Raw genomic sequence first — 16,045 nt, forward strand, 5'->3', positions numbered from 1 at the left:
CCAGACAACAGATTGAGGTTTCAGAACTAATGATCAGATTTACCTGTTCATGTTTCGAAGACCAATCAGAAGAAGATGCACTGATGTCCTTCATGGCCTCTTTTGAAGAACTCATCATGGATTCTTCTCCAAAACTCCCTGGAAAACAAACAAAAACAAATAAGAATGAGTCAGTCTAATACTGCCAGCTTTCTTAAGTAGGTCATGGTTAGTAAATTTATTACTAACCAGTACTGTTCTCCCACCAAGACTAAGTTGAAGAAGTCATTTCTGCTTTGATCTCAGGAAACACATGAGACTTAAGACATCAGTGGAATCCACCTGAACAGGTTGAAATGCTAAAATGTCACAAATAGAGTGGTTTTAGGCAATGAACAAATTATCATTAATTCCACAAATTATCAACATTTGTGTTACTAAAAGTATTTGCTTATCCATTCAAATAATTAATTTTAGGTATTCCAGTGTGTGTAAAGCAAACAAACTCGGCTGTAAAACACTTGTGAGCTAATAATTAAAATAGAGGAATATCAACAACTTTCTGCAGACTCCATGGCAACAAGATGAGCCTCAGACCAGCTAATGGAGGAGCTAACGGTTCAGTCAGCGAATGAATGTCTGCAACCTTTAGACGCCTTCCTCCTCTAAACAGGACTCACGTGTTGTTTCAGTCGACGGTCCTGATGATTAAACACCTTAAACGCACTGACTGAGGGGGGTTTGGCGTTTTGAAATGAAATAGAAAGGTGGACGTCATAAAGCCGCGTCTTTAGGGGGCGCACGTGTCGACAATAACAAAGATGGCGGCGTTTCTAACGCCAACTGCTGTGTTGCTCCGCATACAGCGAACCTACAGCCTCATGAAACATTTTTTCTTTTAAGTTTTATTTACCTGAAACGCTGCAACTCGGCAAAGAAACAGAGTCCCCTCAGTTATTAGCTACCGGAAGATGAAGCTAGGTTCTTGTTGATTCACTTCCTTCTCCATGAAGTAAAAGGCTACTTCTGTTTTCTTCTACTGTTTTAAAGAATACTCGGAGCTGGGCTAAGGCTTCTTTTTCTTAACTTTCTGAATCTACGGAGCTTTTTATTTTTTACCATTACGTTACAAAAAACTGTTTACTTCCATCCTCTCTCCTATGTGATCAAAATGGTAATATTTTTATGCGCTTGTGAGGCTTCTTCTCATTGTGAATGACAAATGTCAAAACAAAAGCAGGAGCAATTCCACCATCTACTGGACGAACGGTGTACTGAAGCATTACATTTAAAAGGGGGTGGAAATTATTCTATATCTTTCAGATAAACTATTAAATAGTTACAAAAATTGGGAACCGTCGAGTTTTCCCTTTCGTACTTGTTTTTTTTAATCAGGGAAAAGGAAATTGAAAATCCTGACAAGTAAAAATGAAACTATAGCATTTTTTGCTAGTTAACATGACATTTGAAATTCCAAAATCTGGAGGTAAATTAAATGCACTAAACAGCAGTAACAGACTGTATGAAATATGTTAATTCATTCCTTTTTTGTTTCCTATGAAACAAACATACAGCTGAAAAAGAGGATTATTTTGAGTCAAATAAAAGGTTGGCTTATATTTATCTGCACCATCAGATTGGTTATTAATTTAATCAGTGCTTTATTCTAGAACGATTCACTTTTAACGTCTTAACTAGAATTTCATGATAATTCAAGCGATTAATAATCGCTTCTGTTTTAGAGTGGTATGCTCAATTTCTAACTTTAGATTCAAAACAGTGAGAGAAATCATCTATTTTTTAGCTTGCACACATTAAAAAAAGACAATAATGCACATTGTTCTATAAAACATACTGCTGTCGGGTCCAAACAGCACATTTTTTTATTGCTCAGTGTTCTGCAAGGGTATAAGAAGTTTCTTACTTTGCGTCTTTATTGTCCTTATGTACAAGTGTAAGTTACAAACTCACAGAGCAGCTAATGTGGAAACTATGCACACATGTATACCGTTAAAATAAATATAAAAATCAAAGGAAATAAGCCGTAAAAATGTCTTAAAAAACTGTTTTGTTTTGTTTTTTTGTTTGTTTTTTGTTTTTTTGCTGAAATAAATCAAAATTCCTAAAACTCACACCAAAAAACAAAAATTTACACATACATTTTGATTAATCGATCCAGCCCGACGGGGCCCACACAGACATGCAGGTACACTATGTTGCATCCAGGTTTTATTTGTTTCAAACCGCGGGGCGATGTGTGTACTGAACATTCAACGACTTGCTGTGGTCTGGAACAAGTAAACTATCAATTTAAAACAAAATAAAACATTTGAAACAAAGGCTGCATTTTAGTTGTATCAGGAAGTACGGGGTTTGTTGCTTTAAATGCTGCAAAATTCTGCACTCAGGGGGAAAAAAAACACAAAAGTATATTAAAAGGGCAGAAGTAGACAAACATACAGCTGCTGTGTGTGTGTGTGTGTGTGTGTGTGCGCCAATATGATTGGAGTCCATTAAAAGAAAAAAAAAACAGTCCAGTAACTATTCAGTAAATAAAAAGATGTGTTAGATATTACATTTGAGCCTGCATATGCATACAAACAAACAAGAAAGGGAAAAAAAAGAAATTCTCTCAAACGACACAAGAATGTTCTGAACTCATCTGATATGAAATCGTTTCATCGCTGCAAATAAACGTCTGCATATGAAATTCTAATTTGGTAGCGTATGTAAAAATCAGTAATCTGTAAACCATTAACTCAAACATCCATCCGGTTAACAGCTTTGCATCTAAAACTCAAGACTTGAACGAAGCTTGATGCACAGGAAAAAGAAAACGACCTGTGCTGTTTAGATCTTTAGTTTATGACCTACAGGTTGATATTTGGATCATGGCCGCCGACGAGGGAGAGAAGGGGCTCCTCAGTTTTAGGTTCTTCACATATTAGTCTGATGTAATAATAATAATAATAATAAAAAGCTAACTTCACCTGAGAATGCAAAGAGGTCTGTGAAAGACATTGACATGCGTGCAATTAAAACCGAAGAAGAAAACAAGCAACAATATACAAAATAGCTATATCTTTGTACATATATACTTAAAAATTACAGGTTTCTAGATACTTTCTAAATCTGCGTTTTAGCTGACGTGGCCGCACCCACGCAAAGGGAAACATGATGTACTTTAATCCAGACATGAAAGTGGCACCCGGGCCATCGCTGGGCGTTTTGTAAAGTGCTCTGAAGTGTGAAAAGAGAGAGAATCCAAAGTTGTTGAAAACAAAACAAAGCAAAAAAGAGAAGTTTTTAACTTGCATCCCTGGCATGCGTACTGCTGCAGACAGACGGGGCGGGTTGTTTCATCGGCTCTCCGGTGAGATTCAACAGAGTGCAACACATCTGCCTGCACACTGACACACAAACACACACTGACACACAAACACACACTGACACACAAACACACACTGACACACAAACGCAGGACCTGGCAAAAGATGTCATAATGTCATAATCTTTGAACTTTTTCCACATCTTGGCTTGGTTTCGCTAGGGCTGGGCGATATTTCTTAAAAATAAAATCCCACTCTTTTTTTTTTCTTTTTTCTTTGTCATACCTAATTGATATTTTAAGGAAAAAAATATTTTCAAAGTGTTTTTATTTCAATCATGCCTTGTGAACATCGTGCGACGGCGCGTCGAGGCGATACCAGAATGTTTGTTTAATTTGGAGGCTGCAGTCACAATACCAGAAGAATTAAGAGGCAATTTTACCAGAAGACAGTCTTAAAATTAATTTAAAAAAAGGATCATCACCTCACACTTTATGCACTTCTTCACGTTTTTCGGGGAATTTTATGGTTAACCAGAATAAATAAAACGGTTCTAAAGTGAAAGCAAAATGGATTTGCAAATACAAAATCTGACATGCGTGCATGTTCACCTCCAACCCCCACTTTTACAACGATCCTCTGCAAGCCCCTTTCAACATGGCCACCACTTTGACTGACAGCCAGGAGGCCTGTGGCGACTCTGGAGGAGATGCAGAGAACGGCAGGTCGGGTGGAACAATCCGTCGCTGGGGCAACCTGCGTTTCTCAGCTGCACGAACTGAACGTTTCGGGCTGCGTGCAAAACCCAGAACCCCTCTCAGCCACATGGTGAGACATGGTGGTGGCAGCCTCATGCTGGGGGGAATTGAGGGCAGAAGAATTTTTGATGGATGAGATTATTTGAAATTATTTAAGCAGTACGACCCAAAAACACATGCAGGTGTACTTGATGTGAAATGGGTTCGGTGAGGCTTTAGAGACTGAGCTTTATGACGCTGCATGAGCTTTATGACGCTGCATTACAGACATAATCGTGTCTGTAATGCGACAAAACCGGAGAAAATCTAAGGGCTTCAGCAACGCAACATCTATGCTTTACAAAAAAATGCGGCCGCCAGAACGTCTCAGAATCAAATCTGTTTTGTTTTTTTAAAATTTAACAAAATGACTGCTGGTGTGAAGAAACGAATCGCTGTCTACATTTAAAAATGGCATTTTAGAACGAGTGACTTCAAATACGAACACTTTCCACTGAGGTAGGATGAATGCTAACGTCTCCGCAGCCAGGAGGAAGGGGAGGAACGACTTGATCTTTGCTCTTGTGTATTTAAGGAAAATAATAATAATTAAAGCAATTTCCCAGTAACAACGTTTCCTCATTGAATTTGATGTCTGTTCCTTTTTTTTCTGAATGCAAAAACAAGAAGTCCAACCACGGCGACAACTCTGCTGCCTGAACAGATGATGATGATGAAGATGATGATGGAAGAGAGAAGAGGAAGACTGTAGGCTGGATCCTCAAAGAGGGGCGATCCGGCCGGCACGTTGCAGCGTCGATGACGTCCCGTCAGAGTTCTGTACGGTCGCGTGCGAACCGACGCGCGCTCACTCCACTGCGAAGCCGCACGTCTCCTCGATGGCCGTCAGTAGCTTGTCGTACAGCTTGTCGTAGCTCTCGTAGGGAGGAATGTCGATCCGGTTGAAGCTGGAGAAGAACGGAGGGGAGAAGGCAGTCAGTGCGGCATGACGCTGTAGAACTCTCTGAGGTCGAGAGTTTTTCATCTTTCCTGTTAGCGAGTTCAGTTTCAGGATGAAGGATATTTTTCAAGATGGCCGCCGTTTTCGAATCCAATTATTGCCGCAAAATGTCACTCACTTTTATGTCGTGGTGGACGGCCTTTAAGCTACTTCATGACTTTTTGACTTTGGTCATCCTGTTTATACAACGTTAAAGTATTAGTATGTCCCAAAGTCAGATGCAAAAACTGAATCTGGGGACTTTGCAAAACTCAAACCAGTCATCAGGAAGAAGTGAGACGTAAGTTGAGAGAGGTGAGTGTTAGCTGTCAAGAACTGGATGCTTAGCATTAGCTTCTGCTAATTCTTTGGGTGTTTAGTTTTACCTTATGCTATTTTTTCAATATTTTAAGCAGGTTAGCATTAGCTTCCACTAATTTCTTGTGATTAGCGGTTTAGAATTAGCTTCCACTGGATTTTTTTAGTGTGCTCAACAGTTTAGTGTTAGCATCTGCAAACATTTTACAATGTGTTTAGTGGTTTAGTGTTTGCATCTGCTAATTTTAAATGGTTTTGGCAGAGTACTGTTCGGGTTTTTTATGTGTTGAGTAGTGTTAGCTTAGGCTATTGCTTTTTATGTGTTTAATGGTGAATGTTAAGGTTCTTGGTCAGTAAATTAGTGGTTAGTGAACCAAACCAAACACATATTCTCCATTACAACCATGGTGGCCATCTTGAAAAATGTCCACCAAACAAAAGAAAGAAAACATATTTCTATAGTTCAAATTATTTATCTTCTGTTTTGATGTCAAACACATTCATTTAATTGCCGGTCTTAATGCAAAAATTAATTTTCCATGTCAATTACGGCGGCCATCTTAAACAAAATTAAATCAGTCAATATGATTTCAAGTTATGTATGATTGTAGACAAAAGAAATCAATTATAAAAGAAAACAAGGGGGGAAATGTAGCACAAAAGTAAATTTTTCTTGATGACCACGGCGGCCATCTTGAACTTCTCAGTGGCGAGCATGTTGTTTTCAAAAAAGCAAACCTCTGGGAACACCTGCGCCACATTAGGTTCTTGTATTCGCATGTCGAATATTCAGTCATCTGCTCCACTAACCGGCATAAATACCTGAAAAACTAAATCTGACTGGAAATTTTTTACTTCGATCATTTGAACGAGTCGCCTCTGTAATCATTTTTGATGCCTCTCACGCTTGAAGAAACGAAGCCGTAACTGATGTTCAATCATGACCAACTGTGAAAAAACTAACAACTATTTATTTTGGAATCATAAAACATGATCTCTGCTCTCTGGCCTCACCAGGTGTGCGCTTTGGGCAGATTATTGGCGTTGGCATCAATCTGATGAATGGTGAAGAGTCTGGGTCCTGCTGCACCTGCAACAAAAACATACAGTAATATTGATGAGTTGCAGTGCAGACTACAACATGCACTATGTTCTGCACATATTGTTAAAACATTTTTTACAATAAATTTCTGTCTACAGAAGGGATTGCTGCATAAATCAGTGCTCTACATCGATCAGATGGGCATCTTGAGATACTAACATCTGACCAGCTTTCAGTTACAGTTTTGGCTGAACCAAATTAAAATTCCTCTGTGTGAAAGCAGACCTGGATGTGATGTTGTGACTGGACTGCTCTGAATTTAATTTGGATTAATTGTACATGTTTGTAAAATTCCTCCAGATGAAATTTCTTGTGATTTGGCCGATTGGACAAGAAACGCTGCAACGCCTGCGCCTGGCCAATAGGTGGCGACAGCGCTCACAAAAGAGCTACCTTTTCAGTAAGTTATTAAAACATTTACTGAATTATTATAGAAATCTGTTCAGAAGAAGTGGAACAAAAGCTAGCCAGGCGCTACATGCGGCTCCTGGCTTTCTGCTGCAAAGCGTTGAGTGACGTTAAGCACCCTGTAGAGCCTTGAAGCCCTGCAGCGGGACTCTGGACGAGCCAGTGACGAACTGCAGCAGCCGGGCCCTCCTCTCCTCGTCGAACGACTCCACGGCTTTCCAGAACCACTTGACGATGTTGCTGTCTGGGGTGCAGTGCTTCAGCCGAGTGTTGGACTTCCAGTCGGCGATGTCGATCTTCCCCAGGCCGCACACGATCAGCTGAAAGCACAGACGTTTTGGTCGCCGTGAAACGGAGCACGTTTCGACAAACTAAAACGATGAATAGCGAACGAGGTGCTCTTGTAGACGCGGGCGTACCTCTAATTCCTTCTCGTCGAAGGCCTTGAGCAGGTGCTGTGGGATGACCTCGTTGAAGCCTTTCTGGAGGGCCAGGAACTGAGCCTCGATGCCATGGAGGAAACGCCAGTTCACGTAGAGCCTGCAGACGGGTGCGGAGGAAAACAGCGTTCACCACATTTCTCACACCTTGAAACTGAAGACGTGGAGCTCTGCGTGGCTGTTCTCTCCGCCAGGTGTTCTGTACCTGACATACTCCTTCTTGGTGTCCTCCGTCACCGGGATGCTCTTCCCGTTGGGCTTCAGCTCATGTGGGATGATTTCTCCGTAAGCGTTGTGCTCCACGCAGAAGGTGTGGTCCAGGACGCCTGTGATGTCGTTGTCCCTGAGGAGCAGAGATGAATTAGTACTCAGTGGACTAAACTCGGACAGAACCGCTCCGACTCTATGCTGATGAAACTGGTTTTTACTGTCACGTAAACACACGTTTGTCTGCAGGCTGCATTGGACATTATCCATTCAGATTTGATATCAAACACCCACTACCAACAAAATACCAATGAAATTATAACCCCATTAAATTGGTGCGTCTTCAATTCAACTGACAAACACCCAAAGGGAAATTAAATGTAACTCAATAATTCAAGTTTCTTCAGAGTTGCAGTGGATGCTGATAGCAGAGGGAAGGAATTATCTCCAGTAGCAGTCTGTATTACAGTGAATCTGAAGAAGCCTCTGACTGAAGACACTACAGTTGTACAGCTGGTTGCCAGGTTGTTGATTTTATGAAGAGTCATTCTTTGCACCATCGTATCCAGTTGTTCTACAGCAGTACCCAGCACATAAAATGTTTTATTATTTTACCATAATAACATATCTTAAACAAATTGAAACTGATAGTAAATATTTAATTGAATGTTTTTAATTATTTTAAAGAAAACAAAAGTTACGACAGGATCTTATTCCCATTTTTAATATTTCTATCACCTCATCTGGATATTGGATGATGGTAGACGACAGTAACATTTAACTTGGCTGCACTAAGCAGGTTTTAATCAGCTTTTTCTGTCTAAAACTGTTACGTTTAAGTGAATTGGAACCCTTAACTTAATTCAGTTTGCATTTAAAATTACTTTTTTATTTTATCCAGATTAGATCTGAGTGGATAATTGTTACATTAACAGCTGTTTTCCCACCTGTTTGTCTGCCTAATTGTTTTATTGAAAACAATCTGGTGACAACAAGATCACCAGATATTTACATAATGAAACAACATTTTCATCTTGTGTCAAAATTAGACTAATGTGTCAAAAAGCTTTGGCTTTTTTCCCACTGCTGCTTTTCTCAGTAGAGGTTTCACTGATGCGGCACCAGAGGGCGCTACAGTTAAAACTGTTGGTTTATTTTTTTCTTCTTTTGGGTTTTTTTTGTTAACCATTTCTATCTTTTTCAAACTCCAGTGCATTTAGATTTTTTTGACAACAATGTCAGAAAATGTGGACAAATTAAAGCAGCAGAAAATTTAAATAAATGGAAATAAAATAAAACAAAACAACTGCTCTTAAAAGTAAAGTCTGATCAGTCTTGTCTCCAACTACTTCATAATGACTCTTCTTCTTCTGCTTCTCTTCATGAAAGCTGAGAAGTAAGACTTCAACATAAGAACTGAAAACCTTGAAACGTCCACATGCCTCGCAGTTACGTTTGACTATTGACGGATTCAGAAACACGTCTCTACTTACAAGATCCAAACGAGGCTGTTGTGGAGGTCGGGGTCGACAGACTCCATGTCGTCCAGCGTGATTGGTTTCCCAAGCAGCTGTTTGTAAAACGGCAATGTGAAGCCTCCGTCGATGTAGTGGCCGTGAAACACCGCCATGCCCATGATGCGGCCCACAAAGTGGAAGTACGACAGATGTTCCTGCAGGTTACGAACCGTGTTTACCCAGATTCTGATTACATTTGCTCAAATAGTATCACAAACGGTGACGAAATCGAACTCAAAGCCTGACAGTTTTGTAGATTCAAATGAGCCAACACGTCGAGGTTATCCTTACTGGGTTGACAGCAGAGTCTGGGTTAATCTGTAGAGTGTAGATGTCGTCTCTGGAGTACTGGAACAAGCCGTAATATGGGTTCAACATCTCGTGTGACAGCAGGTATAACCACTCCCTGAAACACCGTTTGAGTCAGCTCCAAATCTTTACGTCCAATCTGTTAATCGTCAACATGCGTAGTCCCAAAGACGACTTACCGAGCAACTCCTCCATAGTCCAGTCCCTCTTCTCCTCTGAATTTTATCATCAGTCTTTTCCAAAGGTCCTTCGGACGCATCTTCATCACTTGTCGGTACGACTCCTGAGGGTCAGGACAGACAGCCGACTTAGCAAAACTTGTGTTACAATCAAACAAGCTGTGTGAGACGCAGGCTGACGTAAAACCCGCGATCGTCTCACCTGGTAAAATAAAGGCTGAATGAAATACTGTTATTGAAAAGATTGGCATTTTGACTTCTCTAGAGACCAACGTAGGACCAACGCTGACCCTAAAAAGCCCCAAATACTTACGGATGTCTGGAATGAAGAGAGCAACATTTTTTAAAAAATGTATTCCAGTTTTAGACTGGAAATGACTAACTTATTAATAAATTAAAATATGAAGGACATGCCCAAGAATTTGTAAATAAAATATAAATTAAAAAATAGGGCAAAAGTAACTCTTGGTCTATCGAAGGTCGCTGCATATTTTTGTACTTTTATAAACTTTATCGGCTAAGTTTGTGTGCATCGTCAAGCAATTTGGCTCACATTGTATAAGCATTAAATGTAAAACCTTTAGAGGACATAAAGAGTTCACAGTTCTAAAGCTTTCAGCTACTTTTTTAGCCCTTTGTGGCCATTTATGTTGAATTCTTATTGATAATAAGTTCTTTCAGTTTTGTTTTTTCTTCAAGCACTTGGAATAAACTTAAGCTAGTTTATAAATCTAAATCTGTACTTAATTATCATATTTAAAACTGTTGTGATCACTTTGATAACTTGTAGACCGTCCTATTGATTAAGACATTAAGATGACACCGGGTGGTTTGTTTCGTTTTTCAAATGTCCGATGTGACGATGGGAGGTTTTTGAACTGTAGGAATAGATTAAGTCAACTTTCGTTTACATCTATGTCTTAAGAAATTATTAGTTATTATTTAGTCTGAATTGTGCTAGAAATAAACGAGGCATTTTTAAAACAATCAAGTCGTTTAACAAAAACTCCATCTAGTTGCTTTTTCTTTGTATAATCTGGGTTTCAGTAATTATAACCAAAATTGTTGGTTGTAATTATAATTAATTAAAATTATAATGTAATTATTTATAATGTAATTATTTATAATTTAATTAAGTAATAATTAAACTATAATTAAATAAAAAACATCAAGAATTTTTTTTTTAAGAAAACATTTTTTTTCTTAAAATTTGTTCTTTTTTTAAGAAAAAAATACAAATTTGAATGACAACATGTATGGACTAAAGTACCAGAACGATAAGGAAAAGATGGACAAACTTACTGAGAGATAAATAGACAACTGGATAGAAAACCAGATGAACCAGCACAAGTGCACCGAACAAAGCTTTAGACAGAGAAAGTCTGGAAATGCAAACATCATTTTTACTTTTAAAAAGAAAACACCTCATTTCCAGCCTTTTCCAAACCATGTAAGAACCCTGATTAACAGTCACAAAGGCTGTAGGAAGCAGTAATATTTCTTATGATACCAGCGTTTGTTTCATCCGTGCTGGTGGAAACCTGCTCCACTGGTTCATGCTCGAAAACATCACAAGAATCCGCAGACCAGGCTCGAGAACGTCCTCCTTCCACGTCAAAACGGGATGAAGTCATCGTTTTCAGAGATCAGCTTGTAGTTAAGAACTTATGTTTGGCCATGAACGCTCGCCACTGCTGTCTTCACTCCGCTGCTCGCCCGGCGCCCCTCCCCTCCGCCTCACCCCCGTTCGTTACTTTAGCTGCTGAAATCACGCAGAAGGAATGCCTTTGCCTCAGCTGAACAAACGATTGGAAGAGCAAGAAGGGAAGCAGAGTTATGGCTGTGCGGTGTTGTGAGAATCCAGAGTTTTCTGCTCGGTTTTGGAAATCAACAGGCAGGAACTCGCAAAAAAAAAAAACGTACAAATGCATGACACAGGAGTTTGCACGATTTTCCCACGGTAAAAGTTTACGTTTTCAAACAAGATTTCCATGGAGATAAAAAACAATACAAATGGACTAAATTCACTACTATATGTAGAGTACCATCACAAGTTAGACAAGATAAACTAAAATGTAATTAATTTTATGTTTTGAAATGTCTCAGACAGCCGGTCTGGAAAAGTTACAAAAATTATTCCCGTCAAGTTTTCTGACATTAAGCAAATAGAAATAATTTTATTAATTTTAACCGACTTGAAACAAATACAGTTTAATTTGATTTAACTTCAAAAAGTAAGAGAAATTAAAGCTGCAAGCAGCCTCGAACGGCCCTCGCAGCCAAGCGCCGCTCCGGCCTATTGCCACCGCGGGGTACGAGCAACCGCCGCCTCACGCCAGCCACCACAGAAGCTCTCACGCAGTTTTCAGCTCCTCCGCCCGCACCGCGGAAGCTGTTGCTCAGATTCCATCAACGCTGGCCACGTGCTAACACAGAAGTTGTTGTGCAGTTTCCGTGCCCGTCCACCAGGCGGTACGCACTGATGCGTTCGGAGGCGCTCCTTGACGATGCAAAAAATGTGGTGCAGATTCATTGGTTTAGCGAGGAAATATAGCTGGCGGATTAATGTAGGACGCGCAGTGGAGTCAAAATATATTTCAATGCTGTTGTTCTCTTTAGAGGTCAACAAAGGTCATACGTATCCAATTTGGCGTCAGTCGGATGATCCACATGTCATATACAGCCGATCATATGCACATGGCGAAGTACTATAGTTCGTGATTTTTCATAATTTTCAGCTGTGTTTCTAAAGCACTCTATTTCATTGTTGGAGTAATACTTACTCAGAGTGTCGAATTACTGAAATGGTTTGTAAGAAGTAAGAAAACGCTACATTTACTGCATGATTTAATTCAACAAAAATTATCTGAGACATTTATATCCTTTTAGAAATGTCACGGCAACGCTCTCACAAAGTTTTCACGCTCATCCGCCCGTGGATTGGTGGAGGAACACTGACACCTACTGGCGAAATATTGATATTGTTCTTCATCCTGTTTATCTGCTGTTTCATTTGTGGAGCAATACTGACCCCAAGTGGCGAATTACTGAAATGATTTATAAACGCCAAAAATGGGGTCAAAATCTGAACTTCAATCTAAAATGGCCGACTTCCTGTGGGGTTTAGACCATGGCTCCAAGAGACTTTTTTGTAAGTCCTGACATGGTACACATGTGTACAAAGTTTTGTAATTGTAGGTTAAAGCATGGCTTGGGGCTGATCATTTAAAAGTTTCTAGGGGGCGCTATAGAGAAATTAGGCCACGCCCACCAAATATTCTGATGGATTCCTGTCAGGGAGTGGATGAGGATCCATCCTTGTGTGTGTGGAGCAGCTGGGCCTAAAAATGTGGAATTGAGAGCCAAATGTATGGCGATGGCGTTACAGGTCACTTCGCCACGCCGCCACGCCCACCTGCTCCATCGTAGCTGGTAGGGATTAGAATCCTCAATACACCAACATGTCTTCTGTGTCTGGGCACAGTTTCATGTTGATGAGGTCAAAGGGGTCAGATAGCGACCATTCAGAGTAAAACATGACACTTCCTTTTCTCAGGGGGCGTGGCCTAAGTGATGTCATCATTCGACCATAGGGTATTGTAGGACACCCGATGATGATCAATCACAGAAACTTTGGTGCCTCTGTGAGTTTCTGTGTAGGAGATATAGCAGTTTATTTTTTATGGGGAGTAGGTGAACTTTGACCCCTGCTAACCCCCCTTCAGCATACTCAAAAACTCACCATTTTGATAACTTTAGATGGGACATGCCTTATGAGCAGACTGACCGAGTTTGAAGCCGATCAATCGAAATCCCTAGGAGGAGTTCGATAAAATAGGAAGGCTGTAAACGGCAAAAATGGGGTCAAAATCTGAACTTCAATCCAAAATGGCCGACTTCCTGTGGGGTTTCGACCATGGCTCCAAGAGACTTTTTTGTAAGTCCTGACAAGGTACACACGTGTACAAAGTTTCGTAATTGTAGGTTAAAGCATGGCTTGGGGCTGATCATTTAAAGTGTTCTAGGGGGCGCTATAGAGAAATTAGGCCACACCCACCAAATATTGTGATGGATTCCTGTCGGGGAGTAGATGAGGGTCCATCTTTGTGAAACTGGAGCAGCTGGGCCCAAAAATGTGGAATTGAGAGCCAAACGTATGGCGATGGCGTTACAGGTCACTTCGCCACGCCGCCACGCCCACCTGCTCCATCGAAGCTGGTCGGGGTTGGAATCCTCAATACACCAACATGTTTTCTGTGTCTGGGCAGAGTTTCATGTTGATGAGGTCAAAGGGGTCAGATAGCGACCGTCCACAGTAAAACATGACACTTCCTGTTCTCAGGGGGCGTGGCCTAAGTGATGTCATCATTCGACCATAGGGTATTGTAGGAGACCCGATGATGATCAATCACAGTAACTTTGGTGCCTCTGTGAGTTTCTGTGTAGGAGATATAGCAGTTTATTTTTTTATGGCGAGTAGGTGAACTTTGACCCCTGCTAACCCCCTTCAGCATACTCAAAAACTCACAGTTTTGATAACTTTAGATGGGACATGCCTTATGAACAGACTGACGGAGTTTGAAGCCGATCAATCGAAATCCCTAGGAAGAGTTCGATCAAATACGAAGGCTGTAAACGGCAAAAATGGGGTGAAAATTTGACCTTCAATCCAAAATGGCTGACTTCCTGTGATACTTGCACTATGACATTAATTGTAAATTTTGAGCATCTTGCGGAGCTCTACAAGTGTACCAAATTTCATGTCTCTACGATGAAGTAAGTGAATAGCAAAGGGTCCTTTTAAAATTTCTAGGTGGCGCTATTGAGCCATTTCTTGTGGAATTTTTGCGACGACTTTAAAATACGTAAATTTTAAACAGGCTTAAGGCCTCCGCCAAGTTTGGTGAGTTTTTGAATATGATAAAGCCCCCAAAAAGCCAATTCATTTGGAGGGAGAATCGTAATAATAATAATAATAAGAAGAAACAGTACAGAAACAATAGGCCTTCGCAGCGCTTAGCTGCTCGGGCCTAATAATGCACTTATTTATAAAAATGTGTTTTAGGTCTGATCTTATGATTGTGTAATTATGTTATTTATATGAATAATTTTCATTTTGCTCTTTCCACATAATTATTTTGGTCGGTCTGATTATGTAATTTTTGAATATTAAGTCTCCTGTTGTCTTCGGATACAGGATCATTTGGCCTTCTGACCCCACGTGTGTTTTTACGAGTTTCTCTGTGGGTGGTTTCGGGAACTGACGGTCTGACAGGACTTCCCCACTTTTTGACCGTGACATTTGCTGCACGCTTCTTCAGTTAAATGACTGATTTTTCGCGACTTGAAGAGCCTTTTTAACATTTTACTCTAACGTAAAAAGAAATTTCTTGGACTGCTACTTTTCACTTTTACTTGAGTAAAAATACGTTGAATTAGTGCTGCTCTCACTCGAGTACAACTCTTGGCTCCTCTATGCGTCTCTGTTGACATGGAACCATTTTCAAGAATTTCCACCACCCCTATTGTGATGCACAATGTAAAAATGCAGGTTGAATCACTTCTCCCTTGATATATTTATGCATTTATTAAACAAATAAATTTTAAAGACCACTATTAAAGGTCAGGGAAAGCCTGTAGCTGAAAATCAGCATTCCTAAGCGCTTGGTGTTTAAAAGACGTCACTTTAGTTTTCTTTTTGTTCTTCTTTTTACCTCGAAGATCTCCTCCCGGCTGACCTCGATGCGGCAGTGGCCGGCTTGCGGCTGCTGCTGTGAGAGCTCCTGTCGGAGAATCTTCAGCTTCTGCACCAGGTCTCTCTTGTACTTGGGCACCGTCAGACACTCCGCCTCTTCGGGTAGCTGAGCGGGAGACAGAGCCTGCGGAGGGACTCCGGGACCACCCTGGTCCTTTAGCTGTGGTGGATGACTGCAGGAGGAAATTAAGACAAATGAGGAAAGATAAGATTGTTTCACTCCAAAGGAAAAAAGTTGAAACCAAAACCATTTCTTCCAGTTGTGACATCAAAAGGTGAATGTAATTAGGAGGGCCGCGTTTTGTTTCCTGTTTATCGCTCTAAATCCGGTGGATGTGATGGATTTGTGTGGACATGAAGAGAGGAGGGATGTGTAGTGTAGGGAATTCCCAGACCTCTTCCTCTCATGTGTGCTTCCAACCACAGACCGGTGGAGTTTTGTCAAAAATTCCCTCTCTACCCTCAAACTCATCGCCGGTGTTAAAACAACAGCCCTTTAAGCCCTGCAGTGAATCTGATCCCGGGTCTGCGTGAGCAGGCGAGGCGCGCTACCAGACGTTCGGTAAATAGAGCCACCAGAAAAGACGCAGAAAGGGAAATAAACCCAATAAGCAGAAACACACAATCTCCCTCACAGCAGCCTGGCACTTCTCCCCAACGCTACTTATAGGGTTGTGTTTTCTCAGCTCATCAGTATCCTGTATTTTTCTTCAAATTCAGCAACTGTTTTCCTTTATATATAAAAAAAATCCCTTTAAATCATTC

At 40.6% G+C, this 16,045-nt stretch overlaps 1 protein-coding gene across 2 annotated transcripts in view; it reads right to left on the reverse strand.

Annotated features, from left to right (window-relative positions):
* Window positions 1-4,314: 4,314 nt before the first annotated feature.
* Window positions 4,315-16,045, reverse strand: part of LOC129366845 (E3 ubiquitin-protein ligase SMURF2) — a 55,656-nt gene continuing 43,925 nt past the window's right edge. For both annotated transcript variants that reach the window (XM_055040913.1, XM_055040912.1), the window contains exons 12-20: window positions 15,240-15,453; window positions 9,526-9,629; window positions 9,329-9,443; window positions 9,014-9,192; window positions 7,519-7,656; window positions 7,293-7,413; window positions 6,992-7,193; window positions 6,378-6,453; window positions 4,315-5,013 (exon numbers count right to left, since the gene is read on the reverse strand). In XM_055040913.1, coding sequence (XP_054896888.1) covers window positions 4,914-5,013; window positions 6,378-6,453; window positions 6,992-7,193; window positions 7,293-7,413; window positions 7,519-7,656; window positions 9,014-9,192; window positions 9,329-9,443; window positions 9,526-9,629; window positions 15,240-15,453 — 1,249 coding nt within the window. In that variant the 3' untranslated portion in view covers window positions 4,315-4,913. The remainder of the gene's footprint in view (window positions 5,014-6,377; window positions 6,454-6,991; window positions 7,194-7,292; window positions 7,414-7,518; window positions 7,657-9,013; window positions 9,193-9,328; window positions 9,444-9,525; window positions 9,630-15,239; window positions 15,454-16,045) is intronic.

Source organism: Poeciliopsis prolifica, unplaced genomic scaffold, assembly GCF_027474105.1.
Source record: "Poeciliopsis prolifica strain line A6 unplaced genomic scaffold, Auburn_PproV2 SCAFFOLD016, whole genome shotgun sequence".
NCBI lineage: Eukaryota > Metazoa > Chordata > Actinopteri > Cyprinodontiformes > Poeciliidae > Poeciliopsis > Poeciliopsis prolifica.